At 43.0% G+C, this 24,337-nt stretch overlaps 2 protein-coding genes across 5 annotated transcripts; one reads left to right on the top strand and one right to left on the bottom strand.

Moving 5' to 3' along the window:
• Positions 1-12,499: 12,499 nt before the first annotated feature.
• On the bottom strand, positions 12,500-18,248 carry ftcdnl1 (formiminotransferase cyclodeaminase N-terminal like 1). 2 transcript variants are annotated; one of them, XM_085373787.1, is made up of 6 exons: positions 18,175-18,248; positions 17,076-17,210; positions 16,705-16,800; positions 16,269-16,424; positions 14,277-14,465; positions 12,500-13,466 (listed from the first exon to the last, which is right to left on the bottom strand). In XM_085373787.1, exons 2-6 carry the CDS (start codon positions 17,188-17,190, stop codon positions 13,030-13,032), a joined length of 993 nt encoding a protein of 330 aa, XP_085229913.1. In that variant the 5' UTR covers positions 17,191-17,210; positions 18,175-18,248; the 3' UTR covers positions 12,500-13,029. The 2 variants fall into 2 exon arrangements, with proteins under 2 accessions (XP_085229913.1, XP_085229912.1); XM_085373786.1 differs by lacking the exon at positions 18,175-18,248 and adding an exon at positions 17,861-17,984.
• On the top strand, positions 17,094-23,349 carry lg16h2orf69 (linkage group 16 C2orf69 homolog). 3 transcript variants are annotated; one of them, XM_085373784.1, is made up of 4 exons: positions 17,094-17,200; positions 19,004-19,278; positions 19,979-20,217; positions 20,560-23,349. In XM_085373784.1, exons 2-4 carry the CDS (start codon positions 19,009-19,011, stop codon positions 21,035-21,037), a joined length of 987 nt encoding a protein of 328 aa, XP_085229910.1. In that variant the 5' UTR covers positions 17,094-17,200; positions 19,004-19,008; the 3' UTR covers positions 21,038-23,349. The 3 variants fall into 3 exon arrangements, with proteins under 3 accessions (XP_085229910.1, XP_085229908.1, XP_085229909.1); XM_085373782.1 differs by lacking the exon at positions 17,094-17,200 and adding an exon at positions 17,312-17,492; XM_085373783.1 differs by lacking the exon at positions 17,094-17,200 and adding an exon at positions 17,960-18,232.
• Positions 23,350-24,337: the final 988 nt, after the last annotated feature.

Raw genomic sequence — 24,337 nt, 5'->3', positions numbered from 1 at the left:
TTCCTCTGTTTGGTAATCGTCCATCCCGGCCTGATCAGGCTCACCTGTGCTGTCCTCCACACCTGCTTCCTCTCCCTCAATCACTCGTTCATTTAAATCCTCTCAGCTTCTTTGTCCTGTGGATCATTCTGCACTTATCTTGGTGTGAACGACCTCTGCCTGCTCTCCTTTTGATCGCTCGTCTTGCTGTCTGCCTCACCGTGTATTCCCACCACCTATTTTTTGATTTTTGGACTTTCATTCTCACTGCCAGCATCCTCCTGCTGTGGAAACCGTTGCAGTAGGTTAAAACCCACCCGCTCATTCAGTGTCTGGGTATTCTTTTGTTTCTTTAGTTTACACGCCTCTGTCAGTCCGCCCCAGGGCAGCTGTGGCTACACTGTAGCTTGCCATCACCAGTGTGTGAATGTGTGTGTGTGAATGGGTGGATGATTGTGTATAGTGTAAAGCACTTTGGGGTCCTTAGGACCAAGTAAAGCGCTATACAAATACAGACCATTTTATTTTTTACATGACCAGGCCAGGAAGCGATTCAGCACAATGCAATGAAGAATCAACTGTTTCCCATAAACAACAATCAGTCATCCACACTGTGCTCACACAGTTAGTGCTACTGTACAGATCAGAGATGTGCTTTTTTTCCATTGACGTAAAATACCAAAAACCTAACACTGCTGGGCAAAATAAATCAAACAATACATCAGTGAATGAAGGTAAAATACTGGGAAAGCTAATCATGGCAGGAGGTGACTCACAGCACACTTAAAGGACACCTCAATGGTGCTTTCAGATACCATCAATTAAAACAAAGACACGTGATACGTGCAAATTCCCATCACCTTGGGTTTGTAGACTTTGTGGTTTAAATAACCAAACGTTAACCGGAGTTGTTGAATTGCCTTGGGAATCCTATCGACGAGGGGCCCTGCAGGCTTTCAGCATCACTGCAGCTGTGCTATCCTCTCTGAGTGGGAACGCTGAAGAAAAATGCATGGATGTGACTCAGGTGTGCTCAGCTCCACTTTAAAATACTCATTCCACCCTTTCCCAGCTCATCATTCCTCCGGCCTGCTCAGAGAGTGTGAAATGGTTTTTGGTGGCGGGGAGATGACTGACTGTAGACTGAGAGCTAGCTGTAGCTACGGTCTCCCTGCCGTCATCTGAAATGGATGAAACTGGGGAGTGTTTTACCAGCAGGTGTTTTAACTCAAGAGCTGTTTGTCAAAGAAAGTGAAAACCGTATGTGCTGCTCGGTGGGGAAGCTAACACTGTACATGGAATTAGCATATTTTAAGGAAATGTGTAGAGAAATGTTTGAGCTGATTAAGTCTAAGAGTTGAAGCCAAAGAAACTGAAATTCTTTCAATTGCTGGCAGGATACCCAACTTCTTTTTCTCAAAATCAATCAAAATTTTCTTTTAATGACTGCCGGAAAAAAGCTGATATTTTGTAAATAATGCTTTTGCAGGAATTGACTACTTTGACTGTCAGGTGGATGGCTACACATGCAACTGTAGCTTCTAGCTATCAGGCTTCACCTCAGATAACTGGAGTCCCTGAACTGGACCTCAGGACTGAGTTTGTATCGGGGGTCTCATCCCAGAACCAGTCTGGGGTTTACTTGTATCCACCCAGTTGCCTGCATGTGTGGTTAAATGTACTAAGAACAAGTCGATGCTTCAGTTTTGGTGATTAAAATTCTGGCATCTTCTTCCCTGGCACTAATGATCAGGTATCAGCTGATTACAGCACGCCGCCATCTCATCTAAATATTCTCCCCAAAACACTGGAGTGACGTCAAGTCGTCTACGCTAACCCTTCATGTGTTTGTCTGCCCCGCCCTCATTAGGTTCACCTGTAGCCAATCAGGCCTGAGCTAAATATCTTCAAGTTCTCCATGCTGCAGTTAAAGATCTTTATTTTTGCTTTAAATTTGGATGTTTTTAACCAGCAGCACAACTTTGGTTTGGGATCTGGCCAGTAGCAGCTGTGAGTTTCTATCTTGAATTTAGGCAAAAATAATCTTTGATCTCACCGACTCATTTTATTCTTGATATCTTAAAAAGTAGAGGCTACTCTCGATCTGAAGCCTTATAATACAGAGCACCGATAGAACCAATAAAACCTTCCTTTTCTTTAACCTTTAGGCTACCACTGACCCCTTTTATGTGGCTGTACGGGGCACTCATACACTCCCCCAATCAGATGTTTTAGAGTATCTGCTTCTATGTGGCAGCCGTGGAAGAGATGCAGCAGCAGACAATGGTTGAATCTTTGCCCTGGAGCTACTCTACATACACTGTTTAAAGGTTTTCTTGTACATTGAAATGAGGTCAGCCATGCCGCTGCCGTGACTCAAATAATGCAGCTTGCTGGACTCTATTTTTTTAAAATATGTATCTTAAATAAATCCATTAAATATACACGTAACAAGCTTTGATATGTCTTTAAATGAGTGTGAGCTGAGGAGATAAGTGAATGTAAATGTGGTGAGATTACAAGTGTCTTACTTATCAGTGGAGTAATTGCATCAGTGTGACAGTTCGGTCTGTGTGGTAATTTTTTATCGCTGTGAGGGACAAGACCTAATTGTTTACTTTTCCCAATTTATTGTAACTCGCAGCTGTCACATTAGCTCTCTTTTTGAAGTCCTTCCTGCTTAACTCTTCCTGCAGGAAGAAGCCACAGCAGTGAGCTTAAATGGCCACTGAAAACGCTGCTGTTACAGTCCAGACGACCACGAAACTCTTATATCGCTCAATGTGTGCAGACCAGTTTTGGATGTAACTACAGGAAGTAAATGTGGACTCGCACACCTGACAATGTGGCCCAGATTTGGATTGGATTGACTGGTGTCGACCATCTTTACATCAGATTATTGGTGAATGAACGGCACACAGACTGTTTCACTTTTCAGACCTGAAAGCTACAGCCATGTTTTTGTCCTGCTTTTTATCCTGGGGGTGTGTACGCCATAGTGGCTAATGTTGTTTGTATCTATACTTGAGTCTGCACTGCTGTGCCATCACAAGGGAACTGAGCTGTTGATGTTGGACTTGGAGCTGATCCAAGTGAGTCTAAATGTGTACAGACAGAGCCGAGAAAAGGAAAAATACACATCCTCTACAGTGGAAGAATACTTTATATACTGAGTGAGTATTTTGAGCGAGATGATACAGTTACAGCTGGTGACATTATGTTTAACAGGGGCATTATCCTTGTTGATGACTGGCTGACCAAAGCATCCAGGCCACGGGACGGCTTTGCAAACACAAAAGACAAGTTGTAGACAAGTTATTAATTTTTTCAGTTTTTCTGCTGCTCCCGATGATGCCTGGGGTGTAAAAACTGCCCAACCAATCAGGTGGTCAGGAGTAAAAGGACATTTTGTGTTTCTTGTTCAGACATGAACATGAGCGGGGGACTTTTTGTAAGCCTAATTATTAAAAAATTGACGTCTCATGACATCTCAGTAGCGGTGTACTTGGTTCAACCCCCGGCTGGGGGGAATTTTGTTGCACGTCATGGCCTTTCTCACCCACGTATCCACTTCCTGTCCGCCTCTGCACCAAGAGCCCAAATAAAGAGAAAAATCTTTGTCTGATGATAGCTCCTTTAAAGAAGTTGTATGATTTATGAATTCTAAACTTATAAGTTGACTCACTGACACGTCTGTGTCTGTGACTGCAAAATGCTGATTAAGGTTATGAGTAATACATACCCGGGGAGCTTCTTATCAAGAGCCTGACAACCCACTGTGATGAATACATGTTAATGTTATAAATAAATACATGATGAATAAAGACAGAGCGCAAAATAAAACAAACTTCTTTGCTTCTCTAGATTCGTGCCAGTACTGTAGACAGAAAACATCACATTAACTGAAATCAGCCTCCTACGCTCACCATCATCTGACCTCTGATCAAGTGACACCCACTGCTAATTTCTTTTAGAATTTCTGATGAGCTGATATGTGACTTGATGTGTGTCTTTTTCACTAAACATGAATGAACTGATTTGAGCTCCGCTGAGGAGGAGGAGAGGCTCCCTGGGATCAGTGCGATCTCATCTGAGTAAAATCATAAAATCAAAATCTTTTCCAGGAAGAAAAACAAATAGGATTTCTTCTTCATTCAAGCAGAATGAAGCCAAGTGCTTTTAAAAAAGGACTCGAGTAAATTATTAATCCGGGTCTCCTCCGCCTGTGCCATCCTAGCCTACTTTTCTTGGCACTTTGGGGGAAGCACACTGACTTGTTGCTCTCCATGACACTTCCCAGGCCATACATTATACATGCAGCTATTCTGCACAGATCATGCATACTCGTCATCACAGCCATGAAACTGGAGCTGCTGTACTGTGAAAGTCTTGAGCCACCCATTATTTCTTTATATTTTGCTACCAAGAAGCCAGACTCTGCACCGTTTTTGTTTTTAATTGGTTTAGAGCAGCAGATCTCCAGACTTTCTGAAGGTCTTCCAAATCTTTTCTTTAGACATTGGCTTGAAGCCTCATCAGAAATGGTCTCAGTGGCTGCCAAGAAGCCATTCTTAAGGGGGAGGCTCTGTTGGACATCTTGTCAATATCAGTGAAAACAAATGCAAGAAGGCACCATCAGATTTTGATCCACCATACATTTCCATCTGGAAAGCATTTGATTGGCATCAGCTTCATTTTTCAGAATGACAATGATTCCAAACTGACTGCCAGTGCAGTAAAATCATACTGGGATAAAGAATCATACAGTGGAATGCTATCAGTCATGGATTGGCCTCCCCATTCAAAGAAGAGCTTTGAATGTCCTTCAAGAAGCCTGGAGAACTATTCCTGAAGATTATTTAATGAAATTATAAGAAGGCTGCCTCAGAGAGTTCAGGGTGTGCTGAAGAATAAAGGTGATCATACTAAATATTGACATTCAAAGTCATTAGAATTGGCAAGAACGCTGTTTTCACCTTAAATCCTGTATTTTCATGTGTGTTGGCACGTATCTGAATAAATCACTGCAGCTATATCAACAACATATCAAGAAATGAGGGGTGGCTCAAGACTTTTGCACAGCACTGCAGGTGATGTTTTGTGATGTATTCAGGGTTAAAAACAGCTTAAACACTTAAAATTTCTAACACTGTTTTTAATGCCACATCACAGCTGACACAACCAGAGAAAATTACATCATTTCCTTCAGGTTGTTGGGTGTTTTTGGTGCGTTTAGATGCGACAAGTAAAGAAAGCTCTGCTAGGTTTTTCTTCATCCTCCACATCTCATATCACAGAGAACGAGGCCATTTATGTTTAATTTCAAGTCCTATGTTGTAATGGAGCTGATGGAGGGAGGCGCAGTTCATCAAACTGTCATTTTCGCTCACAATTCTGGCTTCTAGTCCATCAACAAACACCGTTTTGTCTGGTTTCACACATTCTCCTTCACTTTTGTCCCTCCATAAAAGTCCAGATTCACTCCCCAGCAGGCCGTGGCAGGCTGACATCACTTCTTATTAAGATATTTCATTGATTTTATAATTAAAGTTAATGGAAATTCACTTAATTAAAGAGACATACCTGTTTTTTAATTAATCCAAAGTCTGTTAAGTAACCATGTTAAATAATCTCCGGGAACACCATAATCTGGTGTTAAGTTCTTACAGTCTCTTATAGTCAGCACAAGAAACAAGTAAGAAATAAGGTCAGCTTAAAGCGCCGCACTGAAAGGACGCATTACACTTACAGTGATGATGTGTGTCACTGTCATGTGCATCAATCATACATTCCCTGAGATGGCACTCAGTCATAAACACAGCTGCACATTAATACAAATGTAATATAGATGGAGCTTTTGTACTGCAAGCATCATTCACCCATTCATACACACACATTCTATGCCTAAACTCATTTAACCTAACCTCACACACTCCAACCAATGCACTGGAGGCAACTCAGGGTTCAGTATCTTACCCAGCGATACTTGGTCATGCAGAAAGGCCAGACGTCACTGGACTTAAACTCCATCTCTCTGCTTGCTAGCAGAAAGTGCTGCTGCTTTCAGTAACCTGCATTTTGGATATTTTGATTGGCGCGTGACCAGAGCCTGACAACCAATCCTATTGGACTAGAGCGAGCCAGTCAGTCTTACAATGAGAGCTTTGTTAGGACCAGCGGTGGAACAATCAAGTATTGATGCATTTATTGTAAAGCTTTAGTTCATTTTTATTTAGCAGGCTTAAAAATATATGATGCTGTATTATTTTTAGATAAAGTTACCCAGCAGTATACACAGTAAGTAAAATCATCTCCAGATGCAACATTAAAGCGATATTCACATGAATGAAAATCTGATTATGTTGTGTATTTGCCTCTGCGTAAAAGAGTTTTTAACCTCCACAAAAAGGAAAAACACCCAGACTGTGGTTTTAAAAATATTAACTGGATTTTTAAAAGTGGGTTTAATTTACAGAAGAATGAAACACAAATTTGTTTATTCAGTGGTGGGAAATAATTATACATTCTTCTTCTGTCAAGCAAGGTAACAGACTTACTGCTTCAACAACATATGGACCAATCTTTCTTATATATATCGCCTCTGTCAGTGCGCCCCAGGGTGGCTGTGGCTACAATGTAGCTTGCCATCACCAGTGTGTGAATGTGTGTGTGAATGGGTGGATGACAGGTTGTGTAAAGCGCTTTGGGGTCCTTAGGGACTAGAAAAGCGCTATACAAATACAGGCCATTTACCATTTACCATATTCATGTATGTAGGGTACTTTTACTTTTGGTACTTTAAGTATAATTTGGTATTAACGTATCTGTACTTAAACAGGGACTTCTAGGTAAAGGGTCAACATGCTTCCTTTCACAAAAGTACCTTACAAAAAGTACCTATCAGAGGTACTTTTGAAAGGTACTTTTTCTCATTACCTGAAAACTTTCACCAGCAGGGGGCAGCAGTTAACATCTAGTGCAAAGATATTTCTGATCTGCTGCTGCTTTTTTAAACGTTTAATATTTCCTTTTAACTCCGCCCAAATTTCCTCAAGAGTAAATTGTGAAACAAAAATAATGATTTGTCTGGTTGACTCACTACACCATCTAGTGGTGCTAATTTGCATGGCATAAAAGTACAGCCTGACCCTAGTTCACCTTCAGTAGGTATCTCTTCAACACAGTACAAAGATGTTTTGGATATAAAGTCTTAGCAACCTTTTTTTCATATTCTTGAGCTTTAAATACTTATGCAGCTTCTTTTTGAGTAATACACCCATATGGAGGCTCAGGGGGCCTGGAAATCATATTAAATGTTCTCCACTCTTCTACAGTGTATTTATTTCTGATCAAATATCCTGATTCAATGTTCTCATTATTTAAAACATGCGTATTTTAGAGATTTTAAAATTGCACTATACAATTAACATCTTTTTAATTTTAGGACTTTAGAGCCTGGTGTGAGACATCCTGAAACCTATAAGGCCTCATTTTCAGATTAATGAATTCAAAACCTTGTTAATTTTTAAGAATCTGCAGGAAGCCTGGTATTTAAACACACACTCACACACAGACACACACAGAAAACCAATGAGCATGACATTTCAGCGCGCAGGTCAGTGCTGTGCGTCCTCACCCTTCCAGCTGCTGTGCGTATCCACGGAGACAGATGTCAGCAGAGGCAGCAGGCTGAGCGGCGACCACCGAGGTCCAGAGCATCCCTCGTCCGCCTCACATCGGCAGACCACCCGAGGAGGAGCAGTGCCGCGACTCCACGATCTGGGTCAGAGTCATCCTGAAGAAGAACGCAGACATCACAGGCCCGCATGGATCCTAACATCCAGCCGCAGTCGCAGCATCCTCCTCCTCCTCCGTCTGCAGCTGCTTCGGATGCAATGAATTCCACCGAGACTCAGACGGGAGCAAATCCATGAGGTTCTCTCATCCACGCTCGACAACGGCTCTCTGCTGCTGTATGAGAATCTAACTGCATCAAGCATCAGTGAAAGACTGCCTCCTCCTCTTCCTCCTCCTCCTCCTCTCCCTGCCTCTGCCTAATTCCCTGCTTTATCGCTCTATTTCTGTCTTTCTCTAATGCTCACCCATATTTCCACTTCACTGCGCCCTCTTCCTCTCTCTCTCTCCCGCTCTTCCTCTCTAATTCTCAGCTGTGTCTCAGCACTCCGCTCAGCCTGTGCCCAGAGGATGTTGAACATGTGTTCAGGATGGGGGTTGGGGGACTAATGACTTCATAGGTGGCACTCTTACTTCTCCCACTGATAGGTTAGGGAGGACGGCACCCTGCGCTAACTGTTTAAAGATAAAAATCAGAGCCTGGCCTCTTTTTTTTCCCGTCTTTGTAAACGTTCCTATATTTGAAGCAAACACTTGCTTAGATGAGATTAACCATGAGGCTGAAGGAAATCTGTGGAAGGACAGCTCTGCAGGAATGAAATGAGAGGAGGGATGAGTGAGCCACAGTACTCCACGTTATAGAAGAGGAGCAGAGGGGAAAGGGAAGATGTGGGAGGCAGAATAAAAATGGACAAACAGTGGAAAGAGGGAGGGGGGAGGAGAAAAGAGAGCTTTGGAATATTTATAGAAGACTGAAGCGGAGAAATAAGCTCTATTTCTGTGCTGTGACACCCGGTTGCATCTCGGATGATACACTGTCAGGCTAAGTCAAATCAAAGGCATCCTATGGTGCCTCTGCAGCAGCAAGCAAAGAGAAATTTGCCTTTATTTCGAGCAGATTACACATTTCGTTCAGGCTTCGGTGGCAAAGCATCTCTGATTCCGGGATCTGCAGACGGAAGAGTGCTTAATCAAGGAAATGATGGCCTTGTGACAATCATGAGAGCCGCTTGACTGAGTCACAAAACTGGTGTGGTCTGCTGGGGGGCAGCATCTCTGCTGGGGACAGGAAGAGACTGAACAGGGTGATCCGAAGGGCCAGCTCTGTTCTAGGATGCCCTCTGGACCCAGTGGAGGTGGTGAGTGACAGGAGAATGGCGGCTAAGCTGTCATCCCTGTTGGACAACGTCTCCCACCCCATGCAGCAGACTGTGACAGCACTGAGCAGCTCCTTCAGTGGGAGACTGCGGCACCCACGGTGTGGGACGGAGAGATTTCGCAGGTCTTTCCTCCCCACTGCTGTCAGACTCCACAACAAAGACTTTAACTGAACAAACACACACATCCACACATGTGCAATAACACTAAGTGCAATAATCCTTTCTGGCATCGTTGTATTTTTACTCAGTTGTATATAGCATTCGTATTCTATTTTTATCTTATTGTATATTTTTATTCTATTTTATTCTACTGTATATAGTATATTATTTTATTCTATTCTGTACAGCTGTGTACTGTATTTATTCTTATTGTATTCTAATTTTTGCGTCATAACTTTTGCACTGTCCACTTCCTGCTGTGACAAAACAAATTTCCCACGTGTGGGACTAATAAAGGTTATCTTATCTTATCTTATCTTATCTTAAAACGAGGTTAATGTGGGAGGGAGAAGAAGGGGGTGCACAAATATGAAATCCAAATAAAAAATCCTTTCCCTGTTAACCGAGGAGGAATGAGTCAAAATAGATTCAATGTTCCAGACACGTCACTCTGACTGCAAATTTAAAAACGTACGTTCATACGTCTGTGTGTGTGCGTGTGTGTGGAGAACAGGATACCTCTGGGCTTATGCTGTGACCTAGATAAGGCCTTGATGCTCCCAAGTCTGTCAGGCAGAGTGTATCCGAGTGTGTGTGTGTGTGTGTGTGTGTGTGTGTGTGTGGCATCCCATAGAGTAAATGCATGTGTGTCTAAATGCAGAAGAGAGAGAGAGATGAAACGAAGCTGCACGGCTGCGATGCCTGTGTGACTAAGAGCCTCAGCTGGATGACATACAAATGGGTGACCGTTCACACAGCAAGAAAGCTAATCCAAACACACAGGGATACAAAAACTGCAAGTCTTCAGCCTCTCGCTGCAACCTTACGTCACATTGAATGCAGAAAACCTGTAAAATTACACAACATAACGAAAGCATAGTAAACTCAAGCCCTGATGCCAAAGCTCGTCCCTCTCCATGCAAGACTCAGTGAATCACCCCTCCACCGTTTGGGTGTAAAGCTTAACAGCTTAACGCCCACTATGGATGTAGATTAGATTGTTACGGGCTCTTAGATTTCCCTTCCATATGGCATAAAATTAAACACTTCTGAGGCTTTTTACCTCCATATAGCCCAGATTAATATAACATAATGAACCAAACCCATACCCCCTTCACTCTATTACTCTGCAGCTATTCAGTGCATTATCAGAATCAGAATCAGAATCAGAATACTTTATTGATCCCTGGGGGAAATTATTTTTTGTTACAGTGCTCCATTTTAAACCAACATTAAGACAAGACAGACAATACACTAACTAAGAATAGTACAATATATACATATATATACATACATACATACATACATACATAAGTCACTCATAAATAAATAGTTGGAAAAGAAACATGTGTAGTTGTAGCAGTAACCAGTGTGTTAAGTGGATGCGTTGTACAGGGAGATGGCCACAGGCAGGAATGATTTCCTGTGTCGTTCAGTGGTGCTTTTCGGTAATCTCAGTCTCTCACTGAACGAGCTCCTGTGGCTGACCAACATGTCATGGAGTGGGTGGGAGGTGTTATCCAACATTGTCTTTATCTTGGACAGCATCCGCCTCTCCGACACCACCTTGAGGGAGTCCAGCTCCATCCCCACAACATTGCTGGCCTTACGGATTAGTTTATTAAGTCTGTTGGCATCTGCGACCCTCAGCCTGCTCCCCCAGCATGCAACAGCATAGAGGATCGCACTGGCCACAACAGACTCATAGAAAATCCTCAGCATTTTCTGGCAGATGTTGAAGGACCTCAGTCGCCTCAAAAAATAGAGACGACTCTGGCCCTTCCTGTAAAGTGCTGTGGTGTTTTTAGCCCAGTCCAGTTTATTGTCAATGTGTACTCCAAGGTATTTATAGTCCTCCACAATGTCAACACTGACCCCCTGAATTGAAACAGGGGTCAAGTGTTTCCTGGTCTTCCTGAAGTCCACGATCAGTTCCTTGGTCTTTGCCACGTTGAGCTGCAGATGATTCTGCTCACACCACGTGACAAAGGAGTCGACCACAGCCCGGTACTCTGTCTCATCATCCCTGCTGATGCATCCAACCACCGCAGAGTCATCAGAAAACTTCTGAAGATGGCATGTCTCTGTGCAGTGGCTGAAGTCTGTGGTGTAGAGGGTGAAGAGGAAGGGGGAGAGGACAGTCCCCTGTGGTGCCCCTGTGTTGCTGATCACCTTGTCAGACACACACTGTGGGAGACGTACATATTGTGGTCTTCCTGTCAGGTAATCAACAATCCAGGACACCAGAGAAGCATCCACCTGCATCGCTGCTAACTTATCACCCAGGAGGGTCGGCCTGATGGTGTTGAAAGCACTGGAAAAGTCAAAAAACATGACCCTCACAGTGCTCGCTTATGTAAAAATGACAGGAATCATTTCGCCCCAGTTAATTCTTGACCTGTCCTCTGGCCAGATTTGTCATTAAAGGGTTAATCCCGTGCAGCAGGAGCTCTGAAAATTTAACGAAAGGACAGAAAACTCGGTAGGCTTTAAACGGGCGCGGGACAAAAATAGCAGTTTCTCACACAGATGGCGACTCTCCCACAGAGTCACGCATGGCAAAAAAAATGATGGGAAAAAACTCATCAGCAGAGACTCATCAGTAAACACAAGCGTCCTATTTGCTCCAAACAGGATATGACACATATGCATGTGGAGAGCGCTGTCTCCAATTTCACTCTGGAGAGCGACACGCTCAAAATGTCACCGTTTTCACTCTTTGGCAAGTTCAGAGACTTTGAAGTAAATACTCCCAAAGCAGGAAGGCATTCAGAGGTCAGGTGTGTTATTCTACACAGACTCTTGAAAAAAAAAAAAAAACCACCAAAAGTATAAAAGTGGCAGTAACTCATAAACGGTTCAACACTCCTGTCAAACTCATTGAATTAAAGTTGACATTCTGCACTTCAATCACATGCTGTTTGGTTGATTTAAAATCTACTTATGGAGTTACATAACTGTATATCTTCTTCTTTTGGTGACTCCCTTTTAGGGGTCACTGCAGTATTCCTATCATACTCCTCTGATCCACCAACCATCCGCATGCCCTCCTTCACTACATCCATGAATCTTCTCTGAGGTTTGCGTCTTCTTCTCCTGCCTGGCAGCTCCATCCTCAGCATCCTTTGTCCAAACCTTCTCAGCCTTGTCTCTATAACTTTGTCTGTCGTCTACCAACGTCACAGTTCACAGACGCTAATGCCTGACCTTACCCGTCGACCTGTCCATCACCTCTGCAAACAAGGAACTCAGAGCACCCTCACCTTTGACCCCATCCGTCATTCCAACTCCACTGCACTCTATGTGAACTTGTGAAAAAAATACCAAAAGAAAAGCATCAACTGTTAAACTTTTTATTAAATGTGATGTTTTTAGTCTAAAGGTAATCACACAAACTGATCAGTCATCACTCAATGTTTCAGTTTCCCTCGGTGAGTTTATCTGTTTTTTCAGTTCTTCTGACTGACTTTTTTGCTCATTTATTTAACAGGCACCACAGCGAGGAGTCACAAAATAGTGACTCTGTAGGTCAAACTGGGAGGAGATGATGCAACAGAATGCCTCATGTTTTATTAATAAAGTTTAGTGTATTGATGACATATCACAGGGAGAGGAATATGATATATTGCTATATCAGGGGTTCGTCCTGCTCTGGGGAAACACAGAGGTTCATAAATCTAAATCTGAGAACCCTGAAAGTGAAGACCTCCTGACTCAAACATTACTTCAAATAGAAAAACTATTGATGCTATAAACTGTATTTGTGCAGCGGTAGAACATAAAGCAGCACCGGTGGTACCTGAGGGCTCAATAACAGTCAGTTTCCATGGTAACGGAGGCGGAATCTATCACAGATTATCGACTTTAGTTTTTGTTTTCACATGCGGATCCTGCGCTGCTCTTTCCAGAACTCGGCAATCCCCTGAGACAGAGCATACTCTGCTAGGCCCCTGCAATCACGGGGGGTGAACCCCACCAAGGCCGTGCCCTTCATGCTGACCCCCTGTCTCCCTGCCAGCTCGGCGACCCTCGCCGTGATGAGGGAAGCCGGAGCGTGACAGTACGACTCGCCGCCGATGCTGAAAGACGGCCAGGGTTCACCTGCGGTGAGGTGATCTGGCGGGGTCCCCTTCACGCTTTCCACATTACAAGCGATTTCCACAGCGCCCCCGTGTGGTAGGGCCAGCACCTGCACTCCAGGCAGGCCTCCCGGCGTCGACTCCCTGATGGCTTTGGCGATGCTGCGCCCCAAAGAGACGTCCTGGGTGTCAATTGTGACATTGCAGTTCATGACGTAGGGACCTGCCCCGACACCTGCAGGAGATCAGACAAATCGGAACTAAAGGAGCTTCTTTAAATCAATAACAACATTTTTTGCAGATTTTTACTAGTGAGACAAAAGTTGCATAGCAATCCTCTTCCTTCTGAAGTCTTATTCACATTCAGAAACAGATTGTTCTACTAGTGCTCTGCAGTCCTCAGCCCTAAAAAATGGTCAGAGTGGCAGAAGCTGTACTGAAAGCTGAAGAGGAATGGACACAGCACAGTCCCCCGTGTCAGACAGAGCACTGCCCAGTCTTACAGACTACATGTCTATCAGGTGGTGTGAGGTGAGCCAGGACTAGTCTCTCCAGCTCTGCATCAGATGTGAAGTGAGGGCAACTGGTTGACAGTCATTTTTCTTGGATAGTGACGACTTCTTTGGTACATGTAGTTCACCAGATGTTCTCCGGAACACTATGAATCCTCGATCTCCTGTCTTGTTTGCCTCCAGTAAATTATTTTTTTTCTTTACAAATCCAGCAGTGCTTATAATAGAGACTAAATGTTGCAAAGGCAACAACAGGATACCTTGGCTGTGTGAATCTGATGCTTAACACCTTTTAGTTAGATTCAGAATGTGCTAACAGGCTCAGTGGCCTGACTTTCTTTTTATCTGGTAACACGTCAATGTTATTTTTTTTAGCTGTGAGAACTTTTCAGATTTTTCCTTTCAAAGGTCAGAATAGAGAAGGGAGACAGCCTGTGGTCAGACTAACAAACAAACAAAGATAAGGTCACCTGTGTTGTGTAATCACACCAAAGAGACACTCTAACCTTCATTACCTGCTACCTCTGGCTCACCTGTGAGGCCGAATCGTTTCTGTGGCTGCGGCCCCACGTCGGCCCTGATCGCCCGCAGGTCTGGCATCTTCTTGAACCAGCCCATCTCCTTCCTCCTGTGCGCCAGCCCTCGCTGTAAGGGGAAGTCTGCCCAGCCAAACAGGAAGGCACTGGTGCCCCGGACCCTCTCTGTAAGTCCCTGAGCCACAGCTGAGCCCAAGCAAGAGCACAGACACATTTCAGCTGACTGGCATACGGAGTGCACGTCATCACGTGCACACAAATTCAGAAACGCAAAGGTGCAAAGACCGTGACGGACCAAAACACACCCGCGGGAATGTAATTCAGACGGATGGAAAATACGGACACATGGGCTGCTTATTACATGCATGCATGAATACAGTGCTTGTTAGTGGGTTGGCCAATTACCATTTTTCAATCACACCACACAGATTAGCATACAGAGTGCAGTCTGCAGGCATGAGGGCAAAGTGTTGAGTTATTGCTCATTATCAGATAGACACATGGCTGCGAAGTCAGCTGGTAAACTGTGAAAGTAATCAACAGCCCAAGAAAATAGAAAAGACGTCACATTATCAGCTACATGCAGGTGAGACATGCTTGTAGAGACACAGTGGATGAGCTCATGACCGAAAATGTACTGAGGAATAATAAAAACTACATACACCCTGCTGAATATGTCTGTGAACACACATTGAGAATTTATTTTAAGTCACATGTGATATTTGTCTAAAGAACTAAAAATAAATTACGAGCACTGACAGCCAGTGAGGATTTAAAATATAGCTGTGATTCCCAACCAGGGGTACATGTTAGATAGGATTTTAGGGTTATGTGGGAAGTTGTGTTCAACTAATCTAAAAAAAAAATGCAATAACAAGTAGATCTTAAAATATTTTACTGGAAAAGTTAGCAGCGGTAGCAACAGGGTAACTCAAATATATAAATGATTTAAATAGGTAGATAAATAAATAGTTAAATAATGACTGGAAAGAAAGGGAGAAGGCTTGAATTTATAAAATAACAACTAAACCTTTGAGAAGTTTTCATATAATAAACAAATTCAAATTTTAAACAAATATAATGCATAACTGTTGAAATAACTCACCTGGCTAACAGTATGGAAACCTTTTTTTAGCTAAACCACTAGCTAAAAAAGCAAGGCTAGCAGTTAAAATCATTAGCCAAAAATGTGCTGTTAGTAAATAATTAGAATTGCTTTTTAAAATTATAACGAAGGGGGGAAATATCCAACTATTAACTTTTGAAATAGCTAAATAATAATTAGGTTAAAGGGCTAGCAGTTGAAAATGTCATCTTAAAATGTATACTAACAAATAAAATTGTTAGCTTAACATGACAGACAAATATTTTAAATGGGTAAAAATTATAAATGAAAAGTTTTAAATACTTAGCTAAAGGATATCTAGCTAAAAGTTGAAATTATTAGCTAAAACATAATTAAATGATGTTAGCTAAACAGATAAATATTTGAAACTACAAGCTTACTAGCAATTAAAAACATACGATAAAAGTATCGATTAATTGAAATAGCAAAACAAAAACTATGAATGAAAGTAGGGTTAGCAGTTGAATATTAAAGGGTTAATAAACACAGGAATTATTAGCTAAAAGTATGAGTAGTAGTGGAAATACTGCATTTCGTTGCCCTGTACCTGTGCATGTGCAATGACAATAAAGTTGAATTCTATTCTATTCTATTCTAAATTTTTAGGCAAGGCAAGGCAAGGCAAATTTATTTGTATAGCACAATTCAACAACAAGGTGATTCAAAGTACTTTACAGAGACATTAGAAACAAAAACAAATAAAAAGCATGATTTAAAATTTTAGGTGAATTAATGGAGAAACTCAGAAGGTTAGTCAAACAATAATTAGTTTGAATGAACACTTCATTTGATGACGGGGTATTTAAGGAGGGTACAGTGTTTCAGGGGTACATTAACTCTCAGGAACACTGTGAAACACATACCGAGCGCCTCTTTAGTACAGTCCTCTGCCCTCACCTCCTCCCCCAGTGGGTAGATGGGTATGAGGTCAACAGCGCCCATGCATGGATGGACTCCTGTATGAGTTTGCATGTCAATCAACCCACACGCCTTCTCGCATGCACACAGGATCGCCTCCCCTGGAAAACATTAAAAAACAACACCAAATAAAAGCTGCAAACTTTGACTGCTTTCACTGTTAAGGCTGTCGTGTTTCGAACAAGGATTCGTAGAAATGATTTTTTTCTCTGTGATCCTTGTTAGAAAAAGGTTCTTACTGGGTTTTTTTTATGTGTCTTTAAATCCCTCACAAAGCTTATTAAAGGATTGGAAGCTGGAGCTGAACCCATTCATCCATCTCTCAGGAGCAAGAGAGTGAATATGGAACATGTTAGAAGCACAAATACAAAGAGGACTTACTGATCGAGTCGATGCTGGACACAATAGTGATGACAGAGCGGTTGTAGTCATAATCATTAAAGATGTTTAACACCGTGGTCCCCTCACGCCTCACACCTGAAGCACAATAAAGACAATACATGTGAATAAATGTCTAATAACAGGTTATATTTTACAGGTAAAGGGCAAATTTAGTGCTTAGAGTAGGGTGGTTATCTGATTATCATCTGGCGCCATCATGGATGACATAACTGCGTACAGGCAGTGATTTTACAGCTAAGAGTTGGGTATATGTAGTGGCTTGCCCTTCAAACTGAGGCTGTAAATAGTTTACCAGCAGTTAGCTCGTGTTGAAATTCAAACTTTTTTTTCCGCTGGTACCTTGAACTCACCTTCAGTATTGTACAACGCTGCTTTGGCCACCGTCTCCACCAGATCCTTCCTGCGAGCTTCAGAAACATTGAGGAGACACGCCACCAGTCTCCTGCCCAAAGAGCTCGAGGCCATGTTTTATCAGGTATGCAGAACTGGGAAAGTAGAAATGCAGCCACTCATTAGATGAAAATTTGAATGTGTAACCAATAAAACGCAATCATGGGAAAAAGAAAGTCCATATTCTTTCAATTCCAAGGGTTCATATATGACAACATTTTAAAAATCCTTAACATTATTTACCCGTTTCAGATGACCAACTCTATCTGTCAGACAGATGGCCTCACATTTCACTCTACAATACTTTGGTATGCCGAAGAGTTCATGGTCAACTCAGGCCAACCCTCCACCACTGTGCTTGACAACTGGTACAATTGGTACGAGCTAAAAATGGCTGCATTAGTTACATTTTAAAATTTGTAATTATCCCAGCATGTATCAAAGTACCAGCCAGGTGACATTTTCCCCATGTTTTTGCTGTTGCACCCACTTCTTTGAGCTCATTCCTTTGAGAAGTTCAGGAAATACTGTTTTTATTTCAACTGTTTGATGATAAATGGTACAGTTCATAGAGCTGCATCTTCATCCCATCAAAAAATGAAGCAGTGAAATAATACTTTTGATTTTTAATGCAATTCTAAGTGTAACATGGATACTCAAGCAGCAACAGAATACGTACATGGGCTATGAAAAGTTCTCCAATAAATATAAGCTGCTGCACAGTGTGTTTAAAAGCTGAAGTTACCTTCCAGCAGATGAATGGAACTCTTCTTATGTGCAGAATGACCTTGATTAGTTTATATGGTTAATTATCAGTCATATAATTATTCAGTGCAGTTTATAGGAATTATTAAGCCGAGTGGCGGTGCAATGGTTTACCCATTGTGTCTGCACAGCTGTTTGCACAGCTGTAGAACATGTACAAAGTCCAGCCTGGTGTAAACTAATTTGCTGTGTTATGCAGGCGGAACCAAACATGTCAGTGGCACACTTGAAGTATGTGCAGCGTTTATAAGGAAAAAGGGGCAATATAAACTATTTCTGCGGGAAAACACTCACTTTGCACTCGCTTCAGCGCAGCCGCTGCGAACCCACCCACATCAAGATCCACGGAAAGGTAAACACGTTAATTTTATGTGTTCAGCTAAACTTTGGAAGTCTCAGCACAAGATGGTTCCACCCCGATCCCAACCATAGACATTTTGAGATGTGTTTATGTATGTGCGGTCCTCGTATGTATTTTTTTTAAAAATAAAAAAGGTCTGGGGTGTAAATATTTTTTCCTGGACATGCTGTTACCTACTTATTATTTTTGGAAAATAATACAAATTCCATAAAATTATGAAAACATTCGAAAAAAAATTAATTAGTGGTTTAATCAGTGTCAATTTTATTTATGTTTTATATCCATAAATATCCTCGGCTCACATCGATGACAGTTCACGTTTCTCACCACAAACGTGGTGTTTTATACGATTGCTTTGTTCTTGGCGTCGTTAGACCGCGCGGACGAAAACGGAAATACAAAGGAGGGACTCATCCGATTCCTACCGACGAGAAAACTCAACACATGCGCAGTAGCGCGTACGTTTCCTGTCACTGCAGTCGTTTGTTATTTCGGTGGGTTTGTTTTTGTTAAACAGCGCCTCTTTGTGGACAAAAGGAGACTCTAAAACTGTGACAGTGAAGTAAATCTTGGACGTTTATTCCGCAGGTGTCGTAATGTGAGGCGGACAGCGGTTGTAGACGCCGTGTAGTTGTAATTGTTTGCGTATAATAAGGCTGTGTGGCCCGGTTTGGCGCTACCCGCATAATGTGATGCTAACTGACAGCAGCATGGAGCGAGTGCGCAGATGAGGAAAAACGCCAGCTCATTTTCTTATTTTAGAGTCCATGCTAGCCGAACGAGCAGCAGTACTGGACCTGACTTTAATAACTGCGGCCAAAGCGATGACGACGTCACCCTCCGAGCTCCGGGGGCTCCACGCCTCGGCAAGCCGGGATGCACTGTCGGGAACCCCGCTGCAGAAGCTGCAGAGGCTGCCCGCGGTGCCCGGGAACCTCCCCAACCGAGTGAACGACCTGCTGCTCCTGCGGCCTGACCCGGAGGAGCAGGAAAAGAGCAACAACCGGCACGTGGTGTTTTTTCACGGGGATATTCAGGTGAGAGTGATGGAGAAGGTCTCAGGTGGACATGGCTGCCATGGCGAAATTAATCACTGAATACGATTACTGAGGCAGCTCTGTGCCACCTCCTGTGTGTTTAATGTTGGAATCAGTCAATGATTTCTTTCAACAAACCAAATAAAAATGCGGGGAGGCCAGTCCATGGCTGATAGTGCTCCATTGTGTGTGATTCTGTCCAGGTATGATTTTACTGCCTCTGCAGTGCGCTTTGGATCATTGTCATGCTGAAAAATGAAGATGTTGCCAATCAGACCTTTTCCCCATGGTATTTCATGGAGCATCAAAATCTGACAGTTCACTTTTGCCGAGATTTCCAACACCACTGGCTGAAATTAAACCATGACAGAGCCTCCACTTTCTTTTACAGATAGATGCTCACTGTGCTAACTCTCTCCTGATCTCCTCCGTACACACTGATGATGATTTGAACCAAATATTAGGACTTATCACTCCATCAGCCCTGTTGCCACTCATTTTCAGTCCAGTTCTTGTGTGGTTTCGCATACTTTAGCCTTTTCTTACAGTGAGACATTTCGGATGTGGCTTCAGGCTTTATTCCCCTGAAAATGGTCAGGAAAAAGTACAGGACTCAGCTGTGCTGCTCTTGTTCTGAGATCATGTAGGACCTCTATGTTGCAAAAAGCAGTTGTAAAACTTCTCATTTCTCTCTGTGCAGAACTTCCAGGAGGAGATGGCGCTGCAGCCTGAGGGTGCCCAGTGGCTCTCCTGGAGCCTGGAGAGGGTCGCCTTCACTCTGGGCTGCCGTTTCCCTGATAGACACGTGTGGGTGGTGAGAGCCTCGCGCATGTACCTGCACAAGTTCAGCTGCTACCAGAACTTTGTGGAGAGCAACATGTTCGGGGCTCCGGAGCACTCTCCATACTCTGCTGACTCTGGAGCGTTTCACCACCTCAGGTTTGTTACTGGAGCTCATTTTGTCTTGTTGAGATATTATTTAACTTGATTACTTTGGCTAAATTTTATCCGGCCTGTATATCAGTTAAGAATAAATTAAGAAAGGTGTAGAGGCTTAAAAAGCCACCTGCAAGCTAAATCATCTAGCTCACAGATGATGACACAGAAAAGGGCAATTTAATGGTGAACGCGTTTCCCGTGTCTTTTCCCAGTTTTCCAAATTTTATGTTTTTGGAAAACATGACCAGGTCTAAAGGTGTGAAGGACAGGAAAATGTTGCTGTAATTCTTTGAGATGATTTTGGATCTTTTCTCTGAGTCTGAGCAGCGTTTCTGACCACAGGGCCCTGCTGAGCCACGGCATGGAGCGAGCCAGCCTGCCAGACCCGCTCCAACCACAGGGCGGCGCTGACAGCATCCCCTCAGGCTTCTCCTTGACCCTGGTGGGCTTCAGCAAAGGCTGCGTGGTCCTGAACCAGATGGTGTACGAGCTGCCCGGGGCCCGTGCTGATCCGCAGATGTCACCCTTCGTCAAGCACATCTCTGACATGTTCTGGCTGGATGGTGGCCACCCGGGGGGCAGTGAGACCTGGGTGACAGACAAGCAGGTCCTGAAGGAGCTGGCCGGCAGCGGCGTGTCGATCCATGCCCACGTGACCCCTTACGAGGTGTGCGACCCGATGCGGGCCTGGGTGGGCCGCGAGCACGGACACTTCATCAAAACTCTGGAGGAGTTCGGGGCGTGTCCAAGCAAGAAGCTGCACTTCAAGGACGAGCCGCCCTCCATCGAGAACCACTTCAGGGTCATCCAGGAGTTTTGAGCGCTTTATGTGATCTTTGTGTCTTATTGCTGGTCTTACCTCAAACCTTCAGATTTAAGGGCTCAGATGAGTCGGATGCTGGTTTGTTAAACGCGCTAACCCTGAGGTGGGACGAGCTTTCCTCTGTTCTCCACTGTCTTCCTCTGAAAGTCCTTCAGGCTAAATGAAAGCTTTTCCATTTGCTCAGACTTTATGTTGCTGCCGAGCTGCTGGTTAATATCCGGTTAGTTTCTCTAACTCAACTTGTTTGCGTGTTTAGCTGCAGCAGAAAAGCTTCTTACATTCTTTCTATACCTGCACTAGCATTGAGCTCATTTTAGACACATGAATGTTTGAGAATCCGGTCTCCGGGTGGACGTCATCAGCAGGAATATCTGCTGATTGTGTTTTAACTGTAATGAAATAACAAGCAGACACTTAAAGTGTTTGAGTTCATTCCTTCAGTTTGATGCTGATGGTGGATTTCCATCAATGACGAGTCAGAAAAAGGACAAAAAAGCAGTTTAGATTTATATTTTTAAGATAAGACACTGCAGGCTAACAGAACTGTTCACTTTTTGAAGCCATTGAAGTTCCAAAACCAGACTTTAAAAAAAAAAAAAAATCTTAATTAAGATTAATTATCTCACAACGAGTTATGTGTGTAAATTGCAGACTGCTTAAAAAAAAAAAGTGCCTGCAGCGTCTCCTCTTAAATCGCTGCAGTACGTTTTATTCTGACACACAGTCACTTCAAGGTGTGTTCACTACGTATTCTGGAGCCGTCACATTTCACATGGTCTTCATCAGCACAGGATGTTCTGCTGATGAAGACCATGGGGATCATAGGTCAGCTCTGTCATCACGTTTGGAAATCAACTTTTAAACGGTACAACTATAACAACAACCAAAAACTTTCATATTTTACTATAAATGATTTTAAAATATCAGATTTTATGTTTTCCTGGAGAAAAAAAAAAGTCCATCTGCACAGATTTGTTTTTTGTTTTCAGTAAAATGCAATAATAAGAAGGAACACTCAGGTGCTTTAGTATTTGGGCAGCGGGGCAGTTTTAGTTTTTTGCTTTGATTAAATCTGAATCGCACCATGTGATTAATCTGTAGATGACAGTTGGGTGCTTCTCTTCTGGCCTGAATTGCTTTGGGGTGAGCTGTACAGATGTCTGTCTTCTTTTAAATATTATGGAACTCTATAAATCACCTATCATATTTTTGGATCTTTGAGTAGGTGGGTCGTGACTCCTCCTTTCAGAGAGGGTGTGTGGGAGTTCTCCACACCAGTCTACATGTGTTTTGTGGACTTTGGGATGGTTTGGCTGGGGTGACCTGTAGGGGGTGTTCCTGGACTCCGGGATATCAGGCACGCTGTTAAAAGCACTTTGGAGCCTGCAGCTGCAACGAGAGCTTGGTTCACTTCTCCATCAATAAGCCAGACTCCCTCAGGGTTGACCTTTGACGCTGATTCTGTTTACAGCTTTCATGAATAGAATATCAGAACAGAGGCTGTGGGGTTTGGTGCTGTGGATTCTGTACTGATCTGTTTTTTGTGAAGAGCGAGCTGATGATCTACACCTACATCCACAAGCTGTGGATGCTGACTGAAAGGTGTCCAGGACACCAGAGGTGGAAATGAGCTTCCTCTGAAGGCTTTGGGCTTTTGGGGGTGTCTGAGTAGAGCAGCTGCTTTGCCACATTTAAAGGCATTGGTTGAGGTGTAGTGGATGTCCTGGATAACTTTGAGGCCCACGACTGCTTGGATAGATCATGTCTGCTGGCTTGGGTGGTACAGCGAGGATGTGTGGCCTTGGCGTCTTCGTTTAGGTCACTGCTCCTGTGACTTAGACCCAAAGAACTGGTAGAAACTGGATGAGTCTAATTAGTGGAAACAGATGTTGCTGTTGGTTGTTTCAAACACTAGAAGGCGAGTGCCATCTAGTTCTAGGTGAAGGTGGACATCTTTACAGCTAATATCTCCAAAACCATCTATGGACCCCCCTGTCCAGATACTTTTGGATCTGAATGTATCTCATGGTGGCAGATGTGATATGTTTTTAAGACACTGGGTGGGGAGAAGGACAAAAAAAATCTGTAAACTTGCTTGCTGTGTCCAATTAATGAAGTGGATTATTCCTGTAGGACTTCTGGTAGCTGGCAGGGCAGCATGCACTGTACATCCATCTGTATGATCTCTGTATGAGCTTAAATAGCATCTTTGCACTTTGCTGATGGCTGCGAGTCGTTCTGCTGAATGTAACTTCAGATGCATTCCATTGTTTACTACTCGCTGTATGTTGTGCTGTGTTTTTTTTTTTTTTTTTTAAAACAAAAAAACTGAGTGGATTTGACCTTTTAAAGGAGCTCAGCTCTGATTGGTTTTGTTCTTAGACTCTGTACTGCTGTATGAGTCAGTTAAAATAATCCTTATTTATGTCACATGCTCTCAAAATGTCATTTAGTGGCTGTAACAGTCAAAGAAACTTACTGTCTGGACTATCTCATTAGACGTCCACTGAGTGGGAGTTCTTGAAGCAAATCAATGAAGTATTTAAATATTAAAATGCAAAGCTGAAACAATTCTTCTAACATGGAACAAAGGTCATCAGTTTTTATATAGTTGTTACATGTACCCAACAAATATCCCTGGGAGGGTTGATTGAGGAAGAGTATGTAGGATCAGCCTCTGCTAGTGCCAACTCAGATATGCCGATTGTCCCGCTGTGGTGACCTTTGAACTGAAAGAAGCTCTTAAGGTACTTTGAGCTGATCCATTATATTTAACAAGGCTTGGGACTGGTGCTAAGAGCACAGCAGCTCACATTTGGTCCTCCAGTGTTTAGCTCCATGGTGCAGTGGTCATGATATCAGCTTCCATATGAGCCTTTATTAGTCTTTGTAGCCCGATTCCTACCATTCACACTGATGGTGGGTAAATGGTAAATGGCCTGTATTTGTATAGCGCTTTTCTAGTCCCTAAGGACCCCAAAGCGCTTTCCACAACCTGTCATCCACCCATTCACACACACATGGGTGACATAAAAACCCTATAAAGATAATGATGTATATTAAAAGGTTAATATGAAGTGTTTGAAACATTTTTAATCAGCATCCACTGTTGTTGGGGTGCGTGCGTGCGTGTTTGACAAAAATATGTAAAAACATAACATATCAGGACCCCTTTAGAGCAGTGTTTCCCAACCGGTGTGCTGTGGACGATTATCTGGTTCTACCCGATTAGTAAGTCAGCGGTCCTCAACCTTTTTTGCGCCACGGACCGGTTTATGCCCACAATATTTTCACGGA

Source organism: Diplotaxodon limnothrissa, linkage group LG16 (genome assembly GCF_057381915.1).
Source record: "Diplotaxodon limnothrissa isolate DT_005_m linkage group LG16, D_limnothrissa_male_GT1.1, whole genome shotgun sequence".
Classification (NCBI taxonomy): Eukaryota; Metazoa; Chordata; class Actinopteri; order Cichliformes; family Cichlidae; genus Diplotaxodon; species Diplotaxodon limnothrissa.
This window is presented reverse-complemented; position numbering and strand designations above follow the sequence as displayed.